Genomic DNA, 24,151 nt, shown 5'->3' on the forward strand with positions numbered 1-24,151 from the left:
ACACTCATTCTCTTATTTTCAAAGTCATTTACTGTCATTTCTTGTTATGAAGCTCTGCACAGGTGGGAAGAGGAGTTTCAGCAGTAAGCTGATTCTTGAGAAACATATTCAGGCTCAGCATGGAGATGACAGAGGAGCAGCCAGACAGAGACAGGTAAGTGCTCAAATGACTCTAAGATGAACAAAACGTCCAGAGCCTTGATCACCTGACAGTGATTTTTGAAGTTCACCGTAACATTCAGCTTTTGAAAATGTGATTACACCTCGTTTTTTCACTGATCATGTATGTGACACTGGATCATTCATAAGGGTCAGTTTTTTGAAACTGAGATTTATACATCATCTGAAAGCTGGAAAAATAACATTTGCATTGATGCATGGTTTGTTAGGACAATATTTGGCTGAGATAACTATTTGAAAATCTGGAATCTGAGGGTGCAAAAATTCAAAATATTGAGAAAATCACCTTTAAAGTTGTTCAAATGAAGTTAGCAATTCATATTACTAATCAAAACTTAAGTTTTGATATATTTACAGAAGGAAATTTAGAAAATATCTTCATGGAACATGATCTTTAGTTAATATCCTAATGATTTTTGGCATAAAAGAAAAATCGATAATTTTGACCCATACAATGTTTTGTTGGTTATTTCTACAAATATACCTGTGCTACTTATGTCTGTTTTTTTGGTCCAGGGTCACATATAGAGAGAGAGAGAGAGAGAGAGAGAGCGAGAGCGAGAGAGAGTGCTTTGTATAATACCGATTTCAAAAATGTTTCAAAGCAGCTTCACAATAATAAACCAGAAAATAAAAAAAGCAATGCTGCAAACTTCAGAAATTGAGAAAATTCAAATTCTGCTGTAAAGCAGCTCTAAAAAGACAACAGTGTCATTGTTCAGCTCCAGTTAGTTCAGTGTTGGTTCAGTTTAGTTTGTAAATTATGAAATTTAGTGACAAGCAGCTCTTCAGAAGCTCGAGGTAGTTCAGTGTAGATTCAGTTATCTCACAAATTTATCAATTATGAAACAAATTCTAATTTTCTCAAACATAAAGTCAAACTTATTACAACTTTATCAAGTAACTGGACACATTTAACCCATAGTAAAGTTAATTGAAAGTGAACGACTTCCTGTAGTTTTGGCACAGTAAGTCGGTTTCAGTGTCTCTCTTTCACTTTCAGGCAGTTCCTGGTATCACAGATGCAGCTGACAGCTCGTCTGAACATGATGGTGGTCCTGGCACTTTAGGCGGGGCCTCAGTTGAAGCAGAAAGCCAATTGGCTGAGAGTAGCCTGACCAGGCCTGGCAGAGGAGCTGCAGCTGAGGAGCAGGAAGCCGCTGGATTCCGCTGCATGCCGTGTGGCTTTACCACAGAGCACAGAGAAGAGTTTCTCCAGCATATTGTTTGTCACCGTGACGGGGGGAGCAGCTTTCAGTGTCAGCAGTGCGGTGCGTGTTTCGCATCCTCCTCCTCTCTCAGCAGGCATCTCTTCATCAGCCATCGAGTGCGTGATTCCCCCTCCGAGCATGCCCGGGCGTCTCCTGTCACTGGTTCAAATTCTGTGACCTCTGACTCTGCAGTTGCAGCAGGGTCCCCAGGGTCACCCTCGAGTGTAGGGGGGACACAGGCGGAGGATGGGGAAGGTAAGCACACCTGTAAGGTGTGTGGACGTTACTTTAGCAAACCTGCTGATCTTAATACACACTTCAGAACTCACGGCATGGCCTTCATCACCGCATACAAAACAGACAAACCAGCGTAGAGAGACAGGAAAGGGTGAAACCTGTCAAGAACATGTCACCCCAAAATCAACAACAAAAAATAAGAAATTATGTTTTCCTTAAAGAAAATGAAGCATAATTTAAGTTTTTAATGTGATATGTATTTTACTTTGAGACTTTTTGTTTTTAATTAAGCACACCAATTCTCATTACTGAATTCTCTCAATTTTCATTTAAGTAGATTTCAATTTCTTAATGCAAAATATAATTTCTTGTATTTATTTTTGGGGTGTTTTTGTAAGATTCAGCATAAAGCGTGTGTGTAATTGAGAGTCTGTGAATTATAAACATATGGGTTTATCACAGGCTTTTTACACTCCACATTCTCACCTAAAAACTAGAGAAATACACTGCATCAGGGAAATACATGTTTGTAATAACTCTGCTAGACAAAAACACAGAAGGAGAAAAGTAATACTATAGAGGATTGATTAGGTTTGATCAACCTAAAAAGTGGTTGCTACTAGCTCTTAATTGATCTGAGAGGTTGAGAGACACTGAGCATCATATTCAGAGTGACATACACACGTTTACCAGTCCTGCTAAGTTCCTGTGCCTACTGTTTCCATTGTACAACAGTCCGTTTTCTCTAATGCAAAATGCAGCTGCTTATATAGATAAAATACTGTAATTACTAACAGTTTAGCACAGCTAAATGCTCCCGAATCAGGTGACTCCTTTGTGCTTGAATTATTTTTATGTTTAACGTTTGTATTTCTTCTATTTGTGTTTCCACAGAGGCATTAAAATCAGGAAACTTGCTGAATAGTTGCTGATCTTTAGAATGAGAACAAAAAAGTGCCTTCTTCATTTAGTCTAAGGTTAAGATTACTGTTAAAGGCTGCAGATGATTTGAAAGAGTTGAGTTATTTTTATGTTTGCGCTGGAATTATGTTTTATTGGTGCCTTGCATATCTTGTCTACTGGTTTTCTTTTTAAAGATGATTAATATAGATGTGTTTTACTGTAACCTCCCGAATTTTTCTGACTGTTTCATATGGCTTGTGTTGAGATAAATAAAAAACTGTAGTGGCTAAATTACTATTCTATGCCTTGTTATAGTCTACTGTATATGCTCATTTGATAAACCTAGCAATAATAATTTAAAAAATATGTATATATTTTTTAAGTTCAGTCCTTTAAAACTTAAAATATTGCTACTGTATTTTTTTACAGTAAAGTTCTGGCAACAACATCTTTTTTTTATACCAAAAAAAGACCCCCCTCCCCACACACACACACATGATCACATCACATTGTCACATGATCGTTCAGAAATCATTCTAATGTGCTTAAATATTTTCTTATTATTATCAATGTTGAAATTGGTTGTGCTGCTTAATATTTTAGTGGAAACCATAGTGCATTTTTTTTCAGGTTTCTTTGATAAATAGTTCTTAAAGCACAGCATTTATTTGAAATGGAAATGTTTTAGAGCAATGTCTTTTACTGTCACTTTTGATCAAATTAAAATGTCCTTGCTGAATAAAAGTATTAATTGTCGAAAACAAAATCTTACTGACTTGAATTATAATGTATAGTGCATATCTTGATGCATTTTATTTAACTTAAACTCTTTGGCAATAAATGAGGCGTAATACCTACTGTGAATAATTTACATAACCCCTTTACAATAATTTACATAACCCCTTTATGTGTCAACAGCAGACAAAGTAGATGGCTTGTGCATCTGACGAAAGGTTGGCATGAACTTCGGGTCATCAGAAGCAAACCAGTTATGGTTAGCTTCTACACCACATGAGGGTGTGAAAGTCTCAGCTTTGACTATTCAAATCTCACACTTACTCTCTGTACAGAATCAGATCTTTATTAACCCTTATGTTTGGGTATAAATGATTTGAAATAGAACACAACCTCTAACTAATACAAACATTTAACTGCAATTAAATAACTGATAATAAAACTACATCTTAGATACACTTTAATGAAGTATACACCGTGTTAACTGTCTCTCATAGAACAATAATAGATGTGCATTTGAAAATACCTAAATAGCAGTATTATCAAATATAGTTTCTCTCTAAAATACATTTAATAAGTTAAAGATCGGCTAGTACCAAATTTTATCAAACCACCATCTCACCATCTTGTACTATCTTTGGTTATGCTCTAATCACTGAGTTTAAATGTGCAATCAGTGACTTAGTTTTAAATAAAGTTTTAAAACAAAGCAATTATAACATTTCTTAAATCTACTGGTTTGCTGGTTAATCATACATCAGCATCTGCCATCAGACACATGACATCCTATTGCCTTTGACTCTTCTGCTCCTTAGAGAATGTATCCAAACAACAGCAGTGCAATGGCCTGCATGAGGAGGACACATCCTGCCATGCTCTCTACAGCTGCACCTGGAGTACAAAGAGAAACATATTTGTAAATTTGTTTTAGAATTATCATTATTATTTTTAAAAGATCCCTTTAAATGTAATGGTCATTATTTAATAGATTTTTCCAAAAAAAAAAAAAAAAAAAATTCTGGGTCACATTGAGATTATTAAGAATAATTTGTGGATGACTATCACCAAACAGGTTTCCTGACCCCTTTCCTGTCACTTACCTCCTTTTAATGGCAGTGTGGATGATCCACTGGAGCCTGGATTGGAGATTCCGGTGGAGTTTCCAGTGGGCACTTCAGCACGTGCAGTTTTCAGACCCACAGCTTCATCCAATGCAGCCTTTTGATCGGCCCTCAGCCCTGAACGCTGAGCCTCTGTTACTGCGGCAGCATTGTCAGGACCCAAAGCCTTCAACTGGCTGACCGACAGTGCCTGATCACAAATGACAAGAGTCACTGTCACTTTTTCTTTACTTACAGAGCAACTCCGTTAAAGGGATAATTCACCCAAAATTCTCCCATCATTAACTTCCCTCCGCAATCAATCTCTTGGTTCATATAATGCAAGTGTATGGTACCTCCAAAGTTGACAGTTCAAAAGCCACACAAAGTGAACATGACGGTAAACCATATGACTCTAGTTGATGAATCAATACAATTGAGGTCAAAAGTTTACTTCCCCCTTTCAGAATCTGCAAAATGTTCATTATTTTACCAAAATAAGAGGGATCATACAAAATTCATGTTGTTTATTTATTACTGACCTGAATATTATATTTCACATAAAAGATGTTTACATATAGTCCACAAGAGAAAATAATAGTTGAATTGATAAAAATGACCCTGTTCAAAAGTTTACATCCCCTTGATTCTTAACACTGTGTTCTTAAAGGGTTACTCCACCGCAAAATTAAAATGTTGTCATTAATCACTTACCCCCCATGTCATTCCAAACCCGTAAAAAAGCTCTGTTTGTCTTTGGAACACAATTTAAGATATTTTGGATGAAAACCGGTAGACTTGAGACTGTACCATAGACTGCCAAATAAATAACAGTGTCAAGGTCCAGGAAAGTATGAAAAGTATCGTCAGAATAGTCCATCTGCCATCAGTGATTCAACCATAACGTTATGAAGCGACGAGAATACTTTTTATACACAAAGACAACAAAAATAACAACTTTATTCAACAATTCCTCTCTGTGTCTCTCCAAATAAGCATTGCGTCATTTTGACAAATCTGAGCAGTACGCAGTAGGGGTTGACTTCTTCTGTTTTTTTTTAAAGTCGACTTTTATATGATGAAAGTCGAGTAGAAGTCGACTAGTTGCTGATGACGTCATTAATGAACAAATAATTCTGGAGCTGAGACTCAAACATCTTGTGCACAGCTATGGCATATGACACAGCACTGCCTACATGGCTATTGCTCCTATAACAGCTCATTTTTATCAGTTCTTTTGCCTTTGGGTCGTTTTATTTCTCACAGATTTCTGCTCGTTCTAAATCAGATACGTTACAGATAAAGTAGCACAGTAAAGATTACATTCATATGAATGCGTGTGTGAATCAATTCTACTTGGCAGTCTCTCTACTAGTAGGGAAGCTGTGGGGGTTAGTTATTAAGAAATATATTCTTGGACTTTTCAGTTTCTAAGCTATTTTACTGAGAAATCACAGAACAGTGTTGGAAATACATTTCCGCGCTGAACGATTCTGTGTTCGCGCGATCTGCGCGTGATATACGCGCTACTGTCTGAAGCTTATTTGTGTGCGTTACAGAGCAGCAGCGCATTATATTAGAATAGCGATTAACTGACCTGTACAAATAGCTGTTTTAAACGTACATTCTCCCATTTAGTTTCGAGCATCCAGTAATATAATAACACGTCTTGCTTTCAGAGTCTGCATTTATTTGTCATTTCCTGTTTGGAAAGGAGTGTAAATGTGTAAGTCCTTCAGAGATTTTTTATACTGTTGCGCCCTTTACAGGACCAGCGACTAGTCGCAACAAGCTTAAAGCGTCATGGCAGAGCATTAAAGTCGACTAGTCGATTAGTCTGTGCAACCCCTAGTACGCAGACAACTTACGCTCTTCTGTGTCAGTCGCGCCACAAGGATACGTTTTTCACCTGCATTTACGCTTTGGTTTGAATGAAAACCGCGCATTGGAGCAGCACTGCTGGCACGACACAGAGGAGAGGAATTGTTGAATAAAGTCATTATTTTTGTTTTCTTTGTGTACAAAAAGTATTCTCGTCGCTTCATAACGTTACGGCTGAATCACTGATGGCAGATGGACTATTCTGATGATTTTCATACTTTCCTGGACCTTGACCCCCCCCCCCCCCCCCACTCCATGCATTGTTTTTCTTTCTGGAGCATTGGTGACCATTTGAAACATCTGTAATAGTTGCATACGAGGCCCTCAGTTGTCTTCGGTGTGAAAAGATTTATCTCAAAATCATACAGTCATTGTTGGAAACAAATACACAAAAATGCTGGAAAAACCAAAGAATCTGTGGGACCTGAAGGATTTTTCTGTAGAACAGTGGGTAGTGTAACTGTTCAGGACAAACAAGGGACTCATGAACAACTATCACTAAAAAAAAAAAAAAAAAAAAAACACATTTGTGGATCATTCAGGTATCAACACAGTATTAAGAACCAAGGGGATGTAAACTTTTGAACGGGGTCATTTTTTTTTTTATAAATTCACCTATTATTTTCTCTTGTGGACTGTATCTTTTTAATTGAAACAATCGGTGTGTGAGAGAAAAATACAAATAATTTTATCTTTTGACGCTATAAACCATTGCATCCGGCCAACTTTCAGCATGTTGTGAAATTGTTTGACAAGTGAAGGTCCTCTGTGCTTCCAAATAACTTATATCAAGATTTTTTCCTCTCACAATTGTTTCACTTCAGAAGTTGATTCATCAACTGGGATTGTGATACTGTTGTGTTTGATTTTTCACAGTTTTTTGAATCATCAACTTTGAGGGAGCCATCCATTTGCATTATGTGGAATCAACAGAGAAAGATTATTTTTATAAAGAAATTTACAACAGCACGAGGGTTTTCTTTTTTGGGTGAAGAATCCCTTTAAGAAGTAGTCAAATATAAAATGCACAGCAAGAAATAAAACATGAAATTTTGCAAACGAGAGTAAACTTACAGCTAAGCGATCTGAGGATATGAGAGGGATGGCGGATGGCTGAATGAATGGCAGGACGGTTGAATTTAGACTTCCCAGCTCGACAGCACTTAAACCAGCTAGAAACACATGAAATGACAAAGCCAGCTCTCACATTTTAAGCTTGAACTAGTCACGTGTAAATATTCAAGTTTATCACTTGGTGTCCTTTGTAACTCACCAATAATGTTGCCCATTATGTTGACTTGAGCTTCAGTCCAGGTGTTTGACTTTCCAAACGCAGCCACTGCCTTTTCCTTCAGAAGCTCTCTAATGTTCAGAGGACAAGGAGCACGACCCACCGCCTCTACTGACTCCCTAAGAAACACGCACATCACAGGAAACCACAATGACATGGTCTGTATACAGCAGATTTGTTTGTGCTGTAGGGTAAACAAACATACTAAAAATTGAGAATATAACCATGAATGTGGAAGTGTTTCTAACCTGAAGCTGAGGGGATTGAGCTGATCGATCTGGCCAGGTTTTAGACCACAGATAAACTGTCCCAGACCCACCATCTCCAGCTGTCCTAACCTAGACACGTTGATTCCAGCCACCCTTTCAAAGGCCTGCCAGACTGCTGTCCTCTGCAGAGTTCATCATTTTCATTTGTTTTTTGTATATTTTTAATACAAATTTGTATATTTAATATATGATAAAAATAAATGAATTCAAGATTTTTAAATGTTTTTGAAAGATGTTTTTTATGCTAACTAAGACTGAATTTATTTGATCAGAAATACAGTAAAAGCAGTAATATTGTGAAATACAATTTCAAAAAACTGTTTTAAATGTAATTTATTCCTGTAATGGCAAAGCTAATTTTGACGCAACCTTTAATTCAGTCTTCAATGTCATGATCCTTCAGAAATCATTCTAATATACTGATTTGCTGCTCAAGAAACACCTATTATTATTATCATCAGTGTTGATAATGTAACTGTGAAACATTTTATTTTATGAATATAAAGTTTGTTGATTTTAAAACAGATAAATGTTTTTGTAACAATGTAAACATATTTAGTCACTTTTGGTCAATTTAATGCATCCTTGTTGAATAAAAGTTAATTTCTTACTGACCCCAAACCTTTGCACAGTAGTGCAAGTAAGAAGATAAACTTATTATTATTTTTTTTACTACATGTTTTATATATAAATTCTAGATGCTGTTTGGTGACTGAATGTGTGTGTTTGTATTACCTGTGTCTGGGAAAAGTTGCAGGTGGTCATTGTCTCCAAAGTGTCCAGTGAGGCAATGCTGAGGTTGCCCAGCTCTTCAGCACTGAAGCTCTGGCAGATGCAGCCCAGATCAGCAATCTGGGACTCATTCAACATGGACACACTCCCCCATGCCTGCCATATACAATAGACATTGTCTTTGACCACTGAAGTCAAACTGTAAAGGTTTTTTTTTTTTTTTGATTCTGTTGTGTATATTTTAGAATTTAACTTGTGTTTTTGTGTGTATTTGTGTGTGTGTGTGTGTGTACCTCCAGGGTTTTTGCTCTGAGTGCAGCCAGTTGTTCTGTGCTGTAGCTGGTTATCTCTCCTAATGTTGGCACAACATCTTTGAAAGTCTGCACAGTCATTTTACTGAACTGGGTGGGAGTCCAGTATACATTCCCCTGTTTGAGGTCCTCAATATATGTGAGTGTGGGTTCTATTAGAGTGGACACCACTGTGCTAATAACTGCCAGTGTCAAAGAAAGAAAGTAACACAAATGGCATATTGTTAGATATCACTAACATTTCCACTATTGATTATTCTGTTTGTTCCGTATGCACTCTCTGGCACACCTACCTTCACGCTTTCTGCGGTTTTGTAGTGTGCTACTCGTTTTGAGGTCAAAAAGTTTGCGACGAAGTGCAGAGAGATCAAACCAAGAGCGAAATTCCTTTGGAGGAGGAAGCACAGGCTGACTGGGCAAACTGTCCATCAGGTCTGACAAATATGACTTTACCCAGCTCTGCAACACAGAGGAGCAGAATGGAAGGATGGATGGGTAAATTAAAAAGAAAGTAATAATAAAATGATGGCCATTTAAAATAAATTTAAGAAAACAATTATTTATTTATTTATTCATAAGTAAAAAAAAGATAGATTAATAGATAGAGTTTTATACTGTAGTTATTGACTTGAAAAAGTCATTTGAAAAATAATCATTTATTATTTATTGTTTGATTTTTTTTTTATTATTTGAACATTAATTAAATTAATTTTACATTAAATACATTTTAAATGATGTACATCAAGATCATTTAATCTTACTTTTTCATAATCTACTGGTAAACAGCATTGCTGAGATTCTTACTTTGGGTGGCAGCTTTTCAATGGCAGTGTCATTAAGTAACAAAAGTGGCCCAAGCATCCTCATATCTTCCTCTGACCATAAAGTAGTGTCCTGTTCAAAGAAAAGACACATGTATCATTAACAGCAATGCAAAATCTCTAATTGCAGCACCTAAGGCTAGAGAAGAAGGATGTTTAAAGTGAGGAATTTTTAAAATGTTTAAAATGCACTTGTTTTGAAGCCACTGCAGACACAGTCTCTTTAACAATGAAACAACTAGAAAATGTGGGTTGTGGGATCTGAGGTCTGCAGAGGTGGGTTGTGTGAAGCCATTGTGGGTTATGTGTGATTTGGCACATGCTGTTACCCATAGGTGGACGTAAGCAGTCTGAACAGATGCTCTCTGTGCTGTTGCTGGATATACTGACAGGAGGCGAGAGCCTGCAGGGTGGAGTTTAGAGTCGTGGGGTTCAGAGAGGAAATCCAGGCTGGGTCTAACTCACACACCAGAGGGCCTAGAGTCAAAACCTCTGCCGCAGTCAGATCAGACGCGTTCCTCTTCTGCACAGATGCAGGATACAGATTAGGACAATGCCTGCAGTAGTAGAATCTTTTCCTTTTCTGCTGATGTCACATGGTCTGCTTTGTCTACTGGATAATGTTATGCATCAGCCATTTTGAACTCTACGGTGTTTCTTTTCTATTGTTTTTCCATGTAAAAATTCTGTAAATGTATGCTTTTCTAGAAGCAAAAATGTGAGACTGAAAAAGACATGTTACTAACTTTTAACTTTTAACACTGTGTTTTTAGAACTCTGGGTCATGCATGAGGCACTGCAAAAGACGCTGCGCAAGATGCAATCCCATGCACAAAGGTCAAACAGTTCCAACTAGTGCATGTTTACATAGAAAGTCAATGAAAAAAGAGCAGTGAAATGCAATAGCGTGAAATGTAGGGTAGCAGAACAAAAGAAAATAAAGATCTCCAGGTGTGTTTTTTAAAAGTTGAAAAGGGGCCATTCCCACAATGCACTGCAACTGTCATAATATGAAGTTACATTCTGCTGTGTCTTCTTAAAAACACATTTCAACATATGATACATGTAAAATGGAAAAATATTCAATCTACTCCACTTTACTGCAACGCTGCAATCCTGCAGATTTAAAGTTTGCATTCTTTTAATTCAGCTAAGAGATCAGGCTGTGACATATTGATTTGGAGAGCAGCAAATTTGCATAATCCTATGTTTCCTATCTCCTGTATTTGCATTGGATACAGTAAGTCAAAGGAACGAAAAGTGTACTGTGATGCCCATTAAGTCTGACTGGATTCTGGTAAGTAATGCACACCTTCCAATCAGTTCATTATGGATAAGTCTCACCCTGCATTATTTCTTGTTAAATATTCTTTTTTACTCAGAAATGCATCACATTACAGAACTGAAATGGCTTGCAAACAGCAACATGTTAACTTTAGATGAGTGTGGGTTATTTTGGACAGGAGAAGAAAAGCCTGTGTATATGTGTGCACATATTACCAGGCAGCTGATGGCTCTTTTGGTAAGTGCACTGCGTGCTGGAGAGCTGTTCGGTAGAGAGGACAGGTTGACTTGATTCATCTTCTCCATGAAAGTGGGACACACAGCATCGGACAGGTTTTGAATCTTCTCCACTCTGAATGTGTCATGATAGTATGGATAGTGTGAGAGGGGACAAGTGAAAAAATAAGAACTCTGTCTTAGCATATGATTTAAACTGAAGTTAAAGGAGCCGTATGTAGGATTGTGGCCTAAACTGGTACTGCAATCACTATAAAAATACTGTAGAGCGCTGTATCCCCTCCCCTTACCCCCTGACTTGAGGTTGCCAGATGAGCTGCAGGATTCAGCAGAAACGTAGGCTGCTTCAATGAGCTTCCAATGGCAAGTGACGAACAGACGTACACAGTAAGTTTTTTTTTCTGTTAATTATGTTTATGCTTCATGAGAGATATTTTGATAAGTAATTATGTATTTAAAAAAAGGATTAATTGCCATTAGTTAAATATAATCGTAAATATTTATGCTCGTATGTGACAGACAGAACGGTAACTGTTAGTCTAACTTATCTGTCATTAATGTAAGTACAAGCACAAACCTATGTCACTATGTGTAACCAATATCAAAGATACAGCTATTCATTTAGCTGATGCTATAAGTGAAAGTGGCCAGCTGTATTTCTTTACTTACCCTGCAGCACACGTCCATAACGCTAAAATATGTGATGTGAAAGATGTGATGCATAACTTTGTTCGACTGTCATGAATATATGAAATGTCCATTGATATCAAGTACAAGTTAGCCAAGCATAGATGAATCTTACCTGTCCAGGAGAAAATTAGCAACGTTGGCGTCTGTGTTCAAATTCTTCTCCGTTTCAGCCGTCTCCATCTTTCAAAAGCATCTCCAATACAAATTCTGGTTTTATTTCGGACTTTGTCACAACGAATTTCTGAATTATAACTAGGTCTTTTTGATTTAGTAACATTAGACATTTTTATCCAACTGGAGTTAGGGTAGGTTACAGCAAAGCTGGCAACACGGATCCCGAAACACTACTGACTTCGTGATTGGTAGATAGGTGGAGGGAGGCGCGTCAGGCCAAAACACAAAATGAAAACATCAACATCAGTTGAGTGCTGCAAGTCCACTTTTTAAATGACAATATCCTGGCCGGACTACTGTTGTCAGTGATATAAGTATTTGAAATGAACATGATTTCTTAATGTCTAGTGACACATCAGGGCCATTTTATGATTAATTGAAATAGATTTCTTACATACAGCTCCTTTAAATTCAATTTGAACGCATTTAACATTTATGCATATACAGCACTGTTCTGTTCTTACGGTAGATGGATGAGCAGCACAGCTGGGATGGCCTGGAGCTCAGATTTTTTAATGTCGTTGAAATATCCTGGTCTCTGCTCCTCCAGACTTGCAAAGAGTTTTTGAGCAGTACAGCGAATCTAAGAATAAAATATTGTATATTTAATCATGGAAAAGTGGCTGATGAAAGACGCTGTGTGAAAGCATGATGAAAATGTGATGTTTACCTGAACCCTGGAGAGCCATGCGCAGGAATTGTTAAGTGTCTGTGCCATTTCCAAAGCATCAGTTCGATTGGTGTTTTCAATCATTTCACAAGTGACACCCTGTACAGCCTGACCCAGCTTCCTGTTAACAACACCATGAGCTTGATCAGGATACTACATTTAAGGCTGCAATTCACTACATAACTTGTGCACAGATTTTCACCCTGATTTGCAGTCTGGACAACTCAACACTAGCTGTTGAAAGTCAAAGCCAGTCTGGAGATTCTAAGCAGTCAGCGTTGACTGATTTCACAGAACATTGCGTAGTGTAGACTATGAGGCATAAACAGGTAAAAGAGAATTCTTCTATGTCTACATAACGTATAGCGTTGCTGTATATTCTACAGTAATATAGAGTCTCACCGTAATTCACCAAGGTTGATCTTATTACCCAAAATCTTCTTCAGAAGGAAAGCTGACTACAGAGAGAAATAAGGAAATTAGAGAAACATGAATGTAGAGGTAATGGATTTGGATTTTTATATTACTGTATCTAGTGTGTATACTTGAGCACGAGTCCAGCCGCGTCCCTGCAGCTGATCCACAGAGCTGAGGTCTGCCTTCTCCAGCGTGGACAGAGACAGAGAAGAGAGGAGAGAAACCGGCAGCCGCTTCACCAGTTCAGATGCATTTACATCACGACGGAACTGTGGATTTGATAAAACCAAGAGAGAGAGAGAGAGCAGAACCAAGGATGAGGGATTTCACTGATAGTTTGGTCACTTTTTTATTCTTCTTATTTGGGGAAGCTTTTCCATCTCTTTCTGAATGAACTCATCTTATTCTTACCGCTTCCAGTAGTGCTGTTCTTTGTAGGGATGACATCTTCTCACTCATAGTGTTCAGGGCTTGATTTCCCAGCAGCCCTTCTGCCTTCACATTCTTGAGGAGGGAACTGGCCACCCCTCTCACCATCGTACCCAGAGACAACAACTTCTCACCACTTATATTCTACAAAAGAAAAGATTCTTGTGAAAACAATGTATACCATATAAGGAACAAAACGCATTTCTATAAACTGAGCTGAAAATCTTACCTTAGCAGCTTCTAACAGTTTCTTTGCCAGAGTTTTAGCTTGAGCTGGGCTCCAACTGGCCTGACTCAAGCTGGTGAGGGTGTTGTTCAGGTCCTCAGAGGAGAAGCGGGACAGCCGGGAAAGAGGAAGTGCAGACACAGCGGATCCCAGAGACTTCAGAATCTCAGGAGAGGAGGAACTGCTATCTTTCTCCAGAATGTTCTGTACTAGCTGTCTTTTCACCTGAGGGTGGGTTGAGTGGAAGAAAAAGTAGCATTATGGTTATGCTACAGGAATTTGGGAGCAACAGCGATTCAATAAAGTGGCAGTTCTGACCTTATCTATTTCAGGGTTGTTACAGGCATCAATCTGAGACAGCAGTTTTCTACTAAGATTCAGATTCAGAGACTGTGCACCATCAAAGAAACAAGCCAGAGATCCCAGCCTGTGAAAAAGCAAGACACTGATGAAACAGGAGTGAATATGTTATCCTTGGAGGCCATATCAGGTTTCCACATCGGAGTACATAAACTAAAAACATAATGAGACTATATTTTGTAACTCTGTTTCAAACAATTGAAACTTTATATTTCATAGTGTGACTTCAAATCTCACTGTTGTAATTTTATATATTATAAATACAATGATATTGTTTGTAATCGCAAATTTATACTTCACAATGGGACTTTATTTATAACAATTATTAATTTGTTTCTTACAAATTTAACTTTGTCTGATACTTTTTTGTAATTGTAAATATTTTCCTTATAATTGCAACTTACATTACACTGTGACTTTTTATCTCAAATTTGAGACTTTTTTTTCTCATAACTGTGGCTTAAATTTCACAATGTGAATTTATATCTTGAAATTTTTAATTTGTTTGGTATAATCGCAACTTACATTTTACAGCGTGACTTTATATCTTGAAATTTCATCTTTATTCCTCATAATCGTGACTTTATATCACACAATGTGACATTCTGTATCACAGTACAACTTTATATCTCATAATTGTGACTTCATTTCTTGTAATTGAACATTTCTCACAGTGTGACTTTATATATTTTAAATCACTTTAATTTATTTATTTAAACAGAGCGGCAACAGGCTTCCAGAGGAACCGGTGCATTAATGCTGATAACCTAAATATCTTTTACCAAACATATGCACTAAACACACAGTAATGATGGAAACCCTGACCTGTCCAGGTTTTGAGTGAAATTGTCGCTGCTGGAACACTCTTGTTTCAAGCGTTGAAAAAGTGTTCGGCCAAGGGCAGGCTGTATTCCATTAACATTTTGAAATGATGGAGAGAATTCTGGAGTCTTAAAAAACTCACATAGCTGACAAAGAGAAAGATTACTGTAGTTATTTGCAGAGTTATAGGTGGTTTTGAATTTATATTATGTATGGAATGCTCTGAGACACAAAGGTAATGGAGCAATGCACATATGAATTATGGCATTGGATTGCATATCATGTGACAGACTCTGACCTCATCTTTAGGGATGGTCTTTGCTTCTTCTAAAGACAGTCGAGATAGAAAAGGCCCCATCATTGTTAACACTGTAGCGTTCAGCCAGGGCATTCTGGAAGGACATATATGGACCGATGTTGAAGCTAAAAAAAAAAGGGTATAAAGTGCATAAATAAGACTTATCAATAATCAATAATTCATATATCTACTAAATATAATTAATCTCCTCTCTTTGTATTTCTGCATTGTTTATCTTTGGTGTTTCGCTTACTTCATTCTTCTGTTCATGATCCACTGTATCATTACAGTTCTATCTAAAGTATAAATCTTTACGTTCTGAAATATGCTTGTCTGTCTTTGTATTTTGCTTTTCTTTACTAATGTTTCCTCTTCTTCACCACTTTGCCATTCCATTTCAGTTTTCAGTTCTTTCATTGACTTCTTTCCCATTTACCATTCATCATTGGATGTTGAATCCCTTGAGCTCCTAGTACATTCATCACAGTCATCACTGCTTTGACTGATGGGCCATTTTCTAGATTAGCCAAGAGAATCGATGCATAGATTATTATATTATATTACATTATATTATCAGATCTAAAATGATCAGGTCTGTTTTGATGTTAAAAGCTTGCAGATCACTCAAAACTTACGGAGGATAGGTTTTTGCAGTGATCCAGAAGGCTGGATGCTAAAGGCAGGTGCTTTCAGAAGGCATTTAAATTCATTTAGTGCAACTCTCTCTTTGATCCACCCTATGATCGCATTCCTCTGTTCCTCAGACAGAACGCTGAACACCTCACCAAACACCTTCATCCTTTAGACAACAGACAGAAACAAGTAAACAATATTTTACTTCAAAATTGAGGACTAAGATAAAGATACTCCATATGTTTAGTCACTTGAATTTAATAAAACGCAATACGCTCACATTTCAGCCAGGTGAGAGCTTTGTGAAAACGCTGGCAACACAAAGCTAGATGGAGGCATTGTTTCTAAGAAGGGTTTAGCCGCCCATATAAGCTTTGTTAGATCTTCTTTATTGAGGTCAGTTCCATTCTGCATTATTGTCATCCAGGAAAGAGGAGCCATGAATGCCCGCATGAAACAACGAGGACCTTCCTAAGCGTGTGCCAATGTAAAAAAAAGAAAATAAAAAAAGGGAGAGAGAATGGAAAAAATGTGTCTTAATGCCATTTTTCTTGAAACATTTTGAACAGTTCTACATATATGAAGCACAGAATACCACATAGATAAGTGCTACCAAAATTATTATATTATATGATATCATATTATATTTTTTTCTAGTAGTCCAGCACTAACCGTACTATTCCTCATGAGATCAATCATATGGCCCATGTTGGTGCAGTTCCGCATCTTCTCAGCAATGTTCTAAATTTAATGTAGATTTCCCATCAGGATGCACATAAAATAAAGACAAAATATGGACATATGGGTGTCTCTCCTGTGTATCTTTCTGTATGTAAGCCAAAAACATGTATTTGCCAGTAAATGTCCCAAGCTCTTAACTAAATCTGAAAGAACCCTGCAATTTCACAAAGAGACTAACAATGTATTTATTCATTTGTAAAGTTGCAAAAACTTTTATTGTTGGATTGGGGTTCGGCTTTGGGTTAGAGTTATTGACACTTCATAGGAAGTTTGATTGACATCTTTATCAACGTCTTTCCACGGTTGAAAAAAATATACCTTCTGGTGTTCATTCATGTTTATTTCGTGCTATAAGTAAAGAGGAAGAAATGATCGGTTCACGTGCCGCTTGAACTGAGGTGCTACAGTGATTTGTTGTATTTTTCACCGTGAGAAAATGATGTGTGGCATGGGAGTGGCATGGCTTGTCAGACATAGCAACAGTAAAGAGGTAGAGGGTCTTTGCGAAAGGTCAATTGTCTTACTTTAGCTATAGGTAACCATATGCATGTGTTTGGGATATTGAGAGTTACCCAGACTGAGTCCTGCTTTTCTGCCGTTTCATTGAACTGCGGGTTGGAGTGAGAGGGGAAAGACTGAGGAAGTGAGGAGAGAAGCTCTGGAAAAATAGACATGGGGTTCTCCATCATCTGTCCATATGAGCTGAAAGATAAATGTAGTAGTTTTCCATGCAATGAAATGTGATCATTAGTATTCAAATAAAACACCTGGCATATAGCTGCTCTATAACATTAGTTCAATGGCAGTCTACCTGTTCAATGAATTGTTCATTACAGGCATCTGGTGACCTGAAACAATACAACCACATCATTTAACAAAAGACACAACCCATGACTGAGAAACACAAACAGTCCCTCTTTATGACTGGAAACAAAGGAACAAATATTTGCTGGTTCTGCATACTGGAAGGAACTATAGATCAATTGTTATCTGACTTCATATTATATACTGCATTTATGATGGTGGATTAGTAATACATTTTGTTCAGGTTGTGGCAGTGCTGGAATGGATGCAATGTGCAAATATATCCTACAATCTTTCCTTGGGCACTTGTATTTGCTTATGGTTTATGCAATTTAGCTCCCTTAATTTATTACACTAAACACAGGTGCAACACATAAATCAGTTTTAATACCATGATTATGTAGGCCAAATGTGTTCAAGCTAAGAGATAATGAAAATGTGGCTGTACAAATTTTACCTTTCTCGAAGCATGTGCTCATCTGTCAGGAAACAAAGGAAATAAAAGTAAATATTACATTACAAAACAATCTAAAACAAAAAAAATGCAGTTTGTTTGGAATAAGACTTACATGCATGCACGCAAATGTATGGTTGATTAATGACTGGTGAACAATGCTAAAATCAACTAGTTAGGAATAAATTCATATTCAAGTGATAGATTCATTTTGCATGTCATACTTGGGTGTTTCTTCACTTTTATGACCCTACTTTGTTACTTTTCTCCTATCTTTTTTATATGAAGTTTGGACCAAAAAAGTCTGTTTTCATATTTTTCAAATGCCTTAATGTGAATGTTGTTTTTCCCTTACATCAGCTTTCAATTTTTAAATATGAAAGTCCGTAATAAAAAAAATAAATGATTATTTTTTTTGTAATCAGAAGAGTGAAATTAACCAATAACTTCAATATTTATTGTATGAAAATTATATATTTTTTTATATCTTATCTTTTTTGTGATAAGTCATTTTTTATGTGATAAGTCATGTCAAAGAAAAATCATGGTAAATATTACCTGTAAACTGATTATTTAATTGTGAGTTTTTCTAATCAAGCGGTAATTTAACAAATTGTGCAAAAAGTGTAATCTCACAGCAATTCGTACATATTTTACGAGGAGGCTAATTCATATTCGCACAACCCCACTTAATTTTGTACGTTTTCTGTGAGGGGTAGGTTTTATATGAATTTTCCACCTTTTAAAATACTTAAAATTTTTCACAAAACATATAAATTTATATGAGTGAATTGGTCGTAAAATAGCATTCAAAAATATTCAATTGTCTCTGTTTAATATATATGATATCTAGTGTCATTTCCACATAATGTTGTGGAAGTTACATTGTTGTTTCAGAAAAATTATGATTTAGAAATAGTGTTTCAGTAGGGTCCATAGTTAAAGAAACAAACCATTTATCCTAGTACATCACTGTGATTTCTGTATGAGATATAACTATTGATACTTAGTTACCAGTTTCTTGGCCATTTCTCTGAAGTCTGCAGGTAGTCTAGGAAATCCTATTATTGACTGGTTAAAGGGCATCTCCTTCATACCCTGGGACATTACTGTAAATAATAACAACACAGAACATTTATACTGAAATTAGTGACATTTTTGTACATTGTACACAAAACTGTGTCTCTTCTGTTTAAGATCCAAAATTGTGAAATTAAAAAAGTGTAATAGCCTACTATTAAACCAGTTACCTGTAGCCCACTGGACTAGAAATGAGAGGATCAAAACCTCTCTATACAACCCCATTTTGCTGTTCCCCGTTCTCTTTCTCCAGATGAGGCTCTATGGACATTCAATATGGATTTAGAAGATTTCAACGAATTCATTGCAATGACCGCACACAGACATCAAAATAACCATATTACATAATGCTCTTCTGCAAATACTTTATGAAGAATGGCAGCTTTATTATCTGCAATGGCATTATCTGACAGAGGTAAATCACATGCGGACAATACAGACATATCTGATGACACGCAAAACAGTTCCATTCAGCTGCATCAGTGTTTGCATATTACAAAACCTCTGCATTATTTAAACATGTAAGAGCAAAATGAAACTGTAGATACTCAAATCATCATGTCAAATACATATAGGGATAATGTTTGAATAGCAATAAAAGACAATAAAATCACCAGAATATTACATTAAATGGAGATTTCTACTGCAAAAAAAAAAAAAAAAAAAAAAAAAAAAAAAAAAAAACAGAACCATACCAGTTTCCTCCTGTTTTGCAGTGTCCCTGTCCTATTTGACCTATTTGTATTGCATAAACTTGTATCTTATGTTCCAGTGTTACTATGGTTTTTGTAGGCATGCCAACTGACTCTCAGATACTGACTCTCGTTCCCTACATCTCCCTGTGAGGATTTGGGATGAGTGCTAGGATACTGCCTGAGTCAGATCACTCTCCCAGGAATACAGCTATACAAAAACAGCCTTTATTTCTGATCTAGAATAGCTGTATGACAAAGCAAATCTGTACAATGTAATTAATGATTGAATTTCCTTCTATTTGAATAGCTTATTTGTTTTGGCCCTGCGGTATTATTTTGCTTCAAAGAATATTATCAGTGTATGAACTGAGTACACATTTATGACAGATTTGACGCAAATGTTTTCTCTTCAGTCAGCCTCAAAGTAAATGAACCATAGCAAATAAGTTACCTCAACTGACATCATTTTAGGGTGTTACAGCAAATAAAAATAGATCCTCAATAGATTCTGCTGTCATGTCACCACATACATACATAGTTTTATTTTTTCTACTGCAAAACCCAGAACAATGCCAGTCCCTGTTTTGAGTTCTTTTTCAATCTTGATCAATCTTGATTTACAATGTACAAATCGCCTAATAAAATCATAAAATTATTTTTAACAAATGTTCCTATATATAATGCACAATGATCTGATACTAAATAAGATTCTAAATTCACAAGCTTTACATTAAAATGTTTTATTTTAAAGACATTTAAATATTGTTACATTTAAGGGTTCACCAAAAACTCATTTATTTATATTTAAATATTTAAGAAAACAGAAATAAGCTAAAGCAATAAACTACAACAAGGACTTTTAAGATACAGTAAAAGTGTGGTGGAGGTAGCCTACTCACTGTGAGCGATGATCTTGAGATGACACAAGAATACTGCAGCTGATAGTCTGCTCAGCAGGTGCACACTGAGTTCATTTCAACATGGTTTTCCTCTCAACCCCACCCAACACAGAATATGGGAGTCTGTCTGTGCAGGTGTGTCAGCTATATGAAATTACATGTGTGGTTTTGTGGGGACAAGATGTGACTTTCCATCACCTTGCATTTATAAATTTAAAAAGTGATTTAAATAATCTAAGGCATGAAGCCACAGACATTTCTTAAAGCAGTTGAGATTATTATTGGAAATAATACGCTAGACTGAATGTTATCTTATTGCTTTTTAAGTACATGATGAATTATGTTGGTATGGGGTTAATGAGTTGATGTACTGTATTGAAGTCAGTTGCTACATTAAGAGGACAATTAGATGTTTCTGTAAGAACGAGCAGTAACTTATTTGGTCCCTGGTGGCTTGTTAAGTCCAAAAAAGAAACATGTCACTTGCACAATAGTTCACCCTTGGGTAGTGAAACTAAAAAAAAAAAAAAAAAAAAAAAAGTAAACGAATGGCCAAATGTCAAAAACAGCACTAAGCTGGCCTGTTAAGTTAGACTTTAGGCTAAAAACTAATTTAGGATAAATCCATGAAAAAAATTTAATGGAAACAAGTAGCTTAAAATGCTCTATCAAACAGTTCATGGTATAAAACATAACAGAAATAATATGTGAGTAATTAGACCAGCCCCAGCATGTCTGGACATACTTAAAGGGATACTCCACCCCAAAATGAAAATTTTGTCATTAATCACTTACCCCATGCCGTTTCAAACCCGTAAAAGCTCCGTTCGTCTTTGGAACACAAGTTAAGATATTATGGTTTAAAACCGGGAGGCCTGTGACTGTCCCATAGACTGGCAAGTAAATAACAGTTATAACATGCTCTTCTGTATCATCCGCACCACAAGGATGCGCTGTTTCTACATGTATTTAGCTTTGATTTGAAAGAAAACAGCACATCATTGTGGTGCGGATGACACAGAAGAGCATAAACATCATACGGTGCTATGGAGAGATACAGAGGAGACTGTTGACAAAGGAATTATTGAATAAAGTTGTTATTTTTGTTTTCTTCGTTTACAAAAAGTGTTCCCGTCGCTTCATATAACCCAGATTGTATGTCTGATGGCAGACAGAGTATTCTGACAACGACTTTCATACCTTTTATGAACCTTGACACTGTTATTTACTTGGCAGTCTATGGAGAAGGTCCTCACTGCAGAACACAAGATCCAGGGGGCAAGGTTGGACCCAGATCCAACTCCTCCCACTTTATAAACTGTGTTTCACCGGAAGAAAATCCACCCGTAGTCACCAACATTTGCTTTTATCAATGTTAGTCTACATTTGATTAGTATTAGTTGAGATTCATAATGTAGTGTATGTCTGTAAGTAATGATCACAGTTAAATATATGTCAAAGTTTTGACGGTGTACATACTATTTGATAATGCCAAGACATGTTTAAGTAACGTTAACTTTAAAAGTACTAACAGTTAACTAGATAACAGCTAGCACGCACATGTAAAAAAAGCAAGGTGGTTTACACTAGCCAGGCTATGCTAACTTGGCAAGAAATACCATTTGAAATACTTTTAACGTTGACCATAGATGCACAGAACAGTGTTGCGGCATGAGAAGATTGCCCTACAGAGATGCCAGAGCTGTTGCTCTAATTATCATTGCCCGTTCTGCAGACCAGATTTGTTCAAACCCACCATGGAACTTCACGTGATGGAGAATCATGTCTGCAACCACTTATCTTTGGCAGTGCAGCATGAAGGTAAGTTGGCATTTATTTTTTATTTTTGTTAATATTATTTTACTGACTTTAACGGTTGCTCATTAGCCTAATTTGTTTAATGTAAGCCTCATAGTATTATAACACTTGAATAATACAATAACGTGTTGTTGACCTCTTTTAGCATGCATCTTTCATTAGCCTTTGTTATAATAAATCCTACACAGAAATATCTTATCAGTAATTATCATAATCCAAATAATGCATTAATTGTTCATTTATTTAATCAGTTCTATCATGCCTGCATTACCACAAATTATGCCAATTTTACTAAAATGGTATCCCTTTATGTACTGTAAAATTAAAATATATATTTTTTTGTTTTCATTTTGAGAATTCCTAATTGTCAAGTGCAACTTGCAGTGTAGAGAACAGGCACATTTTCGCTGTTTTTATTGCCCAAACACAGTTATAAGGAAAGTCCATTTGTGAGTGCTGGCTGAACTTAGTATTAAAGTGCATGAGCCATAAATGGTGAGAACCAAATTTGCAAAACAATGCTGTCTTTCCAAAGTTTTAACTTTCTTTGTTTTATTTCTGAAACCATTTACTGTGTTATAGGGAAGCCTCAAGGAGGACCAATTGAACTACATGAACGGTTGTCTTAAGGACCATGGGATTCTTGCGGTATAATGTCTGAATCACTAGCAATTGTACATTTTAGAAATTTTAACTCTCAGCCAGTGTTGGGTAAGTTACTCTAAATAAAGTAATTAATTACTAGTTACTAATTACATCAGTGTAGATTACTGTACAAATTACTCTCTCCAAAAAGTATTTAACTTCTTATTACTAATTGACAGACATGAAATGACAGACATGAAATGTTTCTTTTAATTCTTTCTACATAAGTAACTACATAAGTTATTATGTTCACACTTTAGATTAGGGTCCAATTCTCACCACTAACAATTTTGCCTCAGTGTACTCCTAATTACTGCTTAGTAATACTTAGTAAAGTAATTGATAAGTTTAAGAATTGGTTAGAATTAAGTATTTAAAATAAGGTCTTAAAGAATAAGACATTAATATGTGCTTTTTAAGTAATAATAAACAGGCAATATCCCAGCAATATTCATGCTAATACACAACTAGTTTATTGTGAGAATTGGACAAAGTATTTAAAGTGAGAAGGGTACATAAAAAGCATGCATTTTAAGGTTAGACTTTAAATGCTATTGTTAAATCCACTATTTAATTGTGTATAAATGTTCTACAGTCTATACACATTGTTAAGCTTAATTACATATGAATTACAGTAACTATTTACTTAGTAACTAGTTACACCCAACACTGCTCTCAGCATAATGGTCTTTGTATTCCTTTTACAGGGAGTATGTGGTTTTAATACAATCTTGACTTCATCTGTGTCCCGATCACCCTGTTATTTACTTCACAATGAAAACAGACAGGCCATTAGCCTTTTTTTTTATTTTTATTTTTTTTATATAACCCACTACAAACATGTATTCCCAGAACAAAGACAGATAAATTCAAAAACTGGGCACTGGGGCCAATATCTTCATATTTCTCCTTTTTGTTTGCTCACAGTTGCCAGCATCTGTTCTGGACGACATTTTTATTGATGTTGTTCTCCAGGAGGGTGACGAGGCAATTCTGACACTGGCCCTTGTGTGCACTCGCTTCAGAGACCTTATGACGAGGGAAGCCTTCAGAAGTCGACCCCATTTTCTTTGGCTTGACAGTAAGTGTTCCCTAGTAGTTTTT

The 24,151-nt window shown here is 36.3% G+C and overlaps 2 protein-coding genes across 2 annotated transcripts; one reads left to right on the forward strand and one right to left on the reverse strand.

Annotated features, from left to right (window-relative positions):
- Nucleotides 1-31: 31 nt before the first annotated feature.
- On the forward strand, nucleotides 32-2,831 carry LOC109046667 (zinc finger protein 687a-like). Its single transcript, XM_042740869.1, has 3 exons — nucleotides 32-154; nucleotides 1,184-1,646; nucleotides 2,523-2,831. Exons 1-3 carry the CDS (start codon nucleotides 47-49, stop codon nucleotides 2,558-2,560), a joined length of 609 nt encoding a protein of 202 aa, XP_042596803.1. The 5' UTR covers nucleotides 32-46; the 3' UTR covers nucleotides 2,561-2,831.
- Nucleotides 2,832-3,385: 554 nt separating this feature from the next.
- LOC109053799 (otoancorin-like) lies at nucleotides 3,386-21,087 on the reverse strand. The gene is made up of 30 exons (XM_042740864.1): nucleotides 20,585-21,087; nucleotides 19,161-19,251; nucleotides 18,925-19,019; nucleotides 17,914-17,935; nucleotides 17,464-17,500; nucleotides 17,225-17,354; nucleotides 16,584-16,652; nucleotides 16,192-16,382; nucleotides 15,914-16,077; nucleotides 15,715-15,795; nucleotides 15,279-15,403; nucleotides 14,984-15,126; nucleotides 14,117-14,225; nucleotides 13,802-14,023; nucleotides 13,555-13,716; nucleotides 13,272-13,412; nucleotides 13,129-13,184; nucleotides 12,727-12,847; nucleotides 12,521-12,639; nucleotides 11,172-11,307; nucleotides 10,001-10,194; nucleotides 9,655-9,745; nucleotides 9,144-9,309; nucleotides 8,833-9,032; nucleotides 8,543-8,695; nucleotides 7,787-7,929; nucleotides 7,521-7,657; nucleotides 7,322-7,419; nucleotides 4,367-4,577; nucleotides 3,386-4,157 (listed from the first exon to the last, which is right to left on the reverse strand). The coding sequence occupies exons 2-30, from the start codon at nucleotides 19,213-19,215 to the stop codon at nucleotides 4,078-4,080; spliced, it is 3,651 nt and encodes a 1,216-aa protein (XP_042596798.1). The 5' UTR covers nucleotides 19,216-19,251; nucleotides 20,585-21,087; the 3' UTR covers nucleotides 3,386-4,077.
- Between the last annotated feature and the right edge of the window lie 3,064 nt (nucleotides 21,088-24,151).

This window comes from Cyprinus carpio, chromosome B16, assembly GCF_018340385.1.
Source record: "Cyprinus carpio isolate SPL01 chromosome B16, ASM1834038v1, whole genome shotgun sequence".
In the NCBI taxonomy this organism is placed as follows: domain Eukaryota; kingdom Metazoa; phylum Chordata; class Actinopteri; order Cypriniformes; family Cyprinidae; genus Cyprinus; species Cyprinus carpio.

Coding starts and splice junctions, on each gene's coding strand:
- LOC109053799 (XM_042740864.1), bottom strand. CDS start 19,215: ATGGGGTTGTATAGAGAGGTTTTGATCCTCTCATTTCTAGTCCAGTGG. Junction 17,355..17,463: donor ATGAACAATTCATTGAACAG/GTAGACTGCCAT, acceptor TTTATCTTTCAG/CTCATATGGACAGATGATGG. Junction 13,413..13,554: donor GAACAGCACTACTGGAAGCG/GTAAGAATAAGA, acceptor TCAAATCCACAG/TTCCGTCGTGATGTAAATGC.
- LOC109046667 (XM_042740869.1), top strand. CDS start 47: ATGAAGCTCTGCACAGGTGGGAAGAGGAGTTTCAGCAGTAAGCTGATT. Junction 155..1,183: donor GAGCAGCCAGACAGAGACAG/GTAAGTGCTCAA, acceptor TTTCACTTTCAG/GCAGTTCCTGGTATCACAGA. Junction 1,647..2,522: donor ACAGGCGGAGGATGGGGAAG/GTAAGCACACCT, acceptor GTGTTTCCACAG/AGGCATTAAAATCAGGAAAC.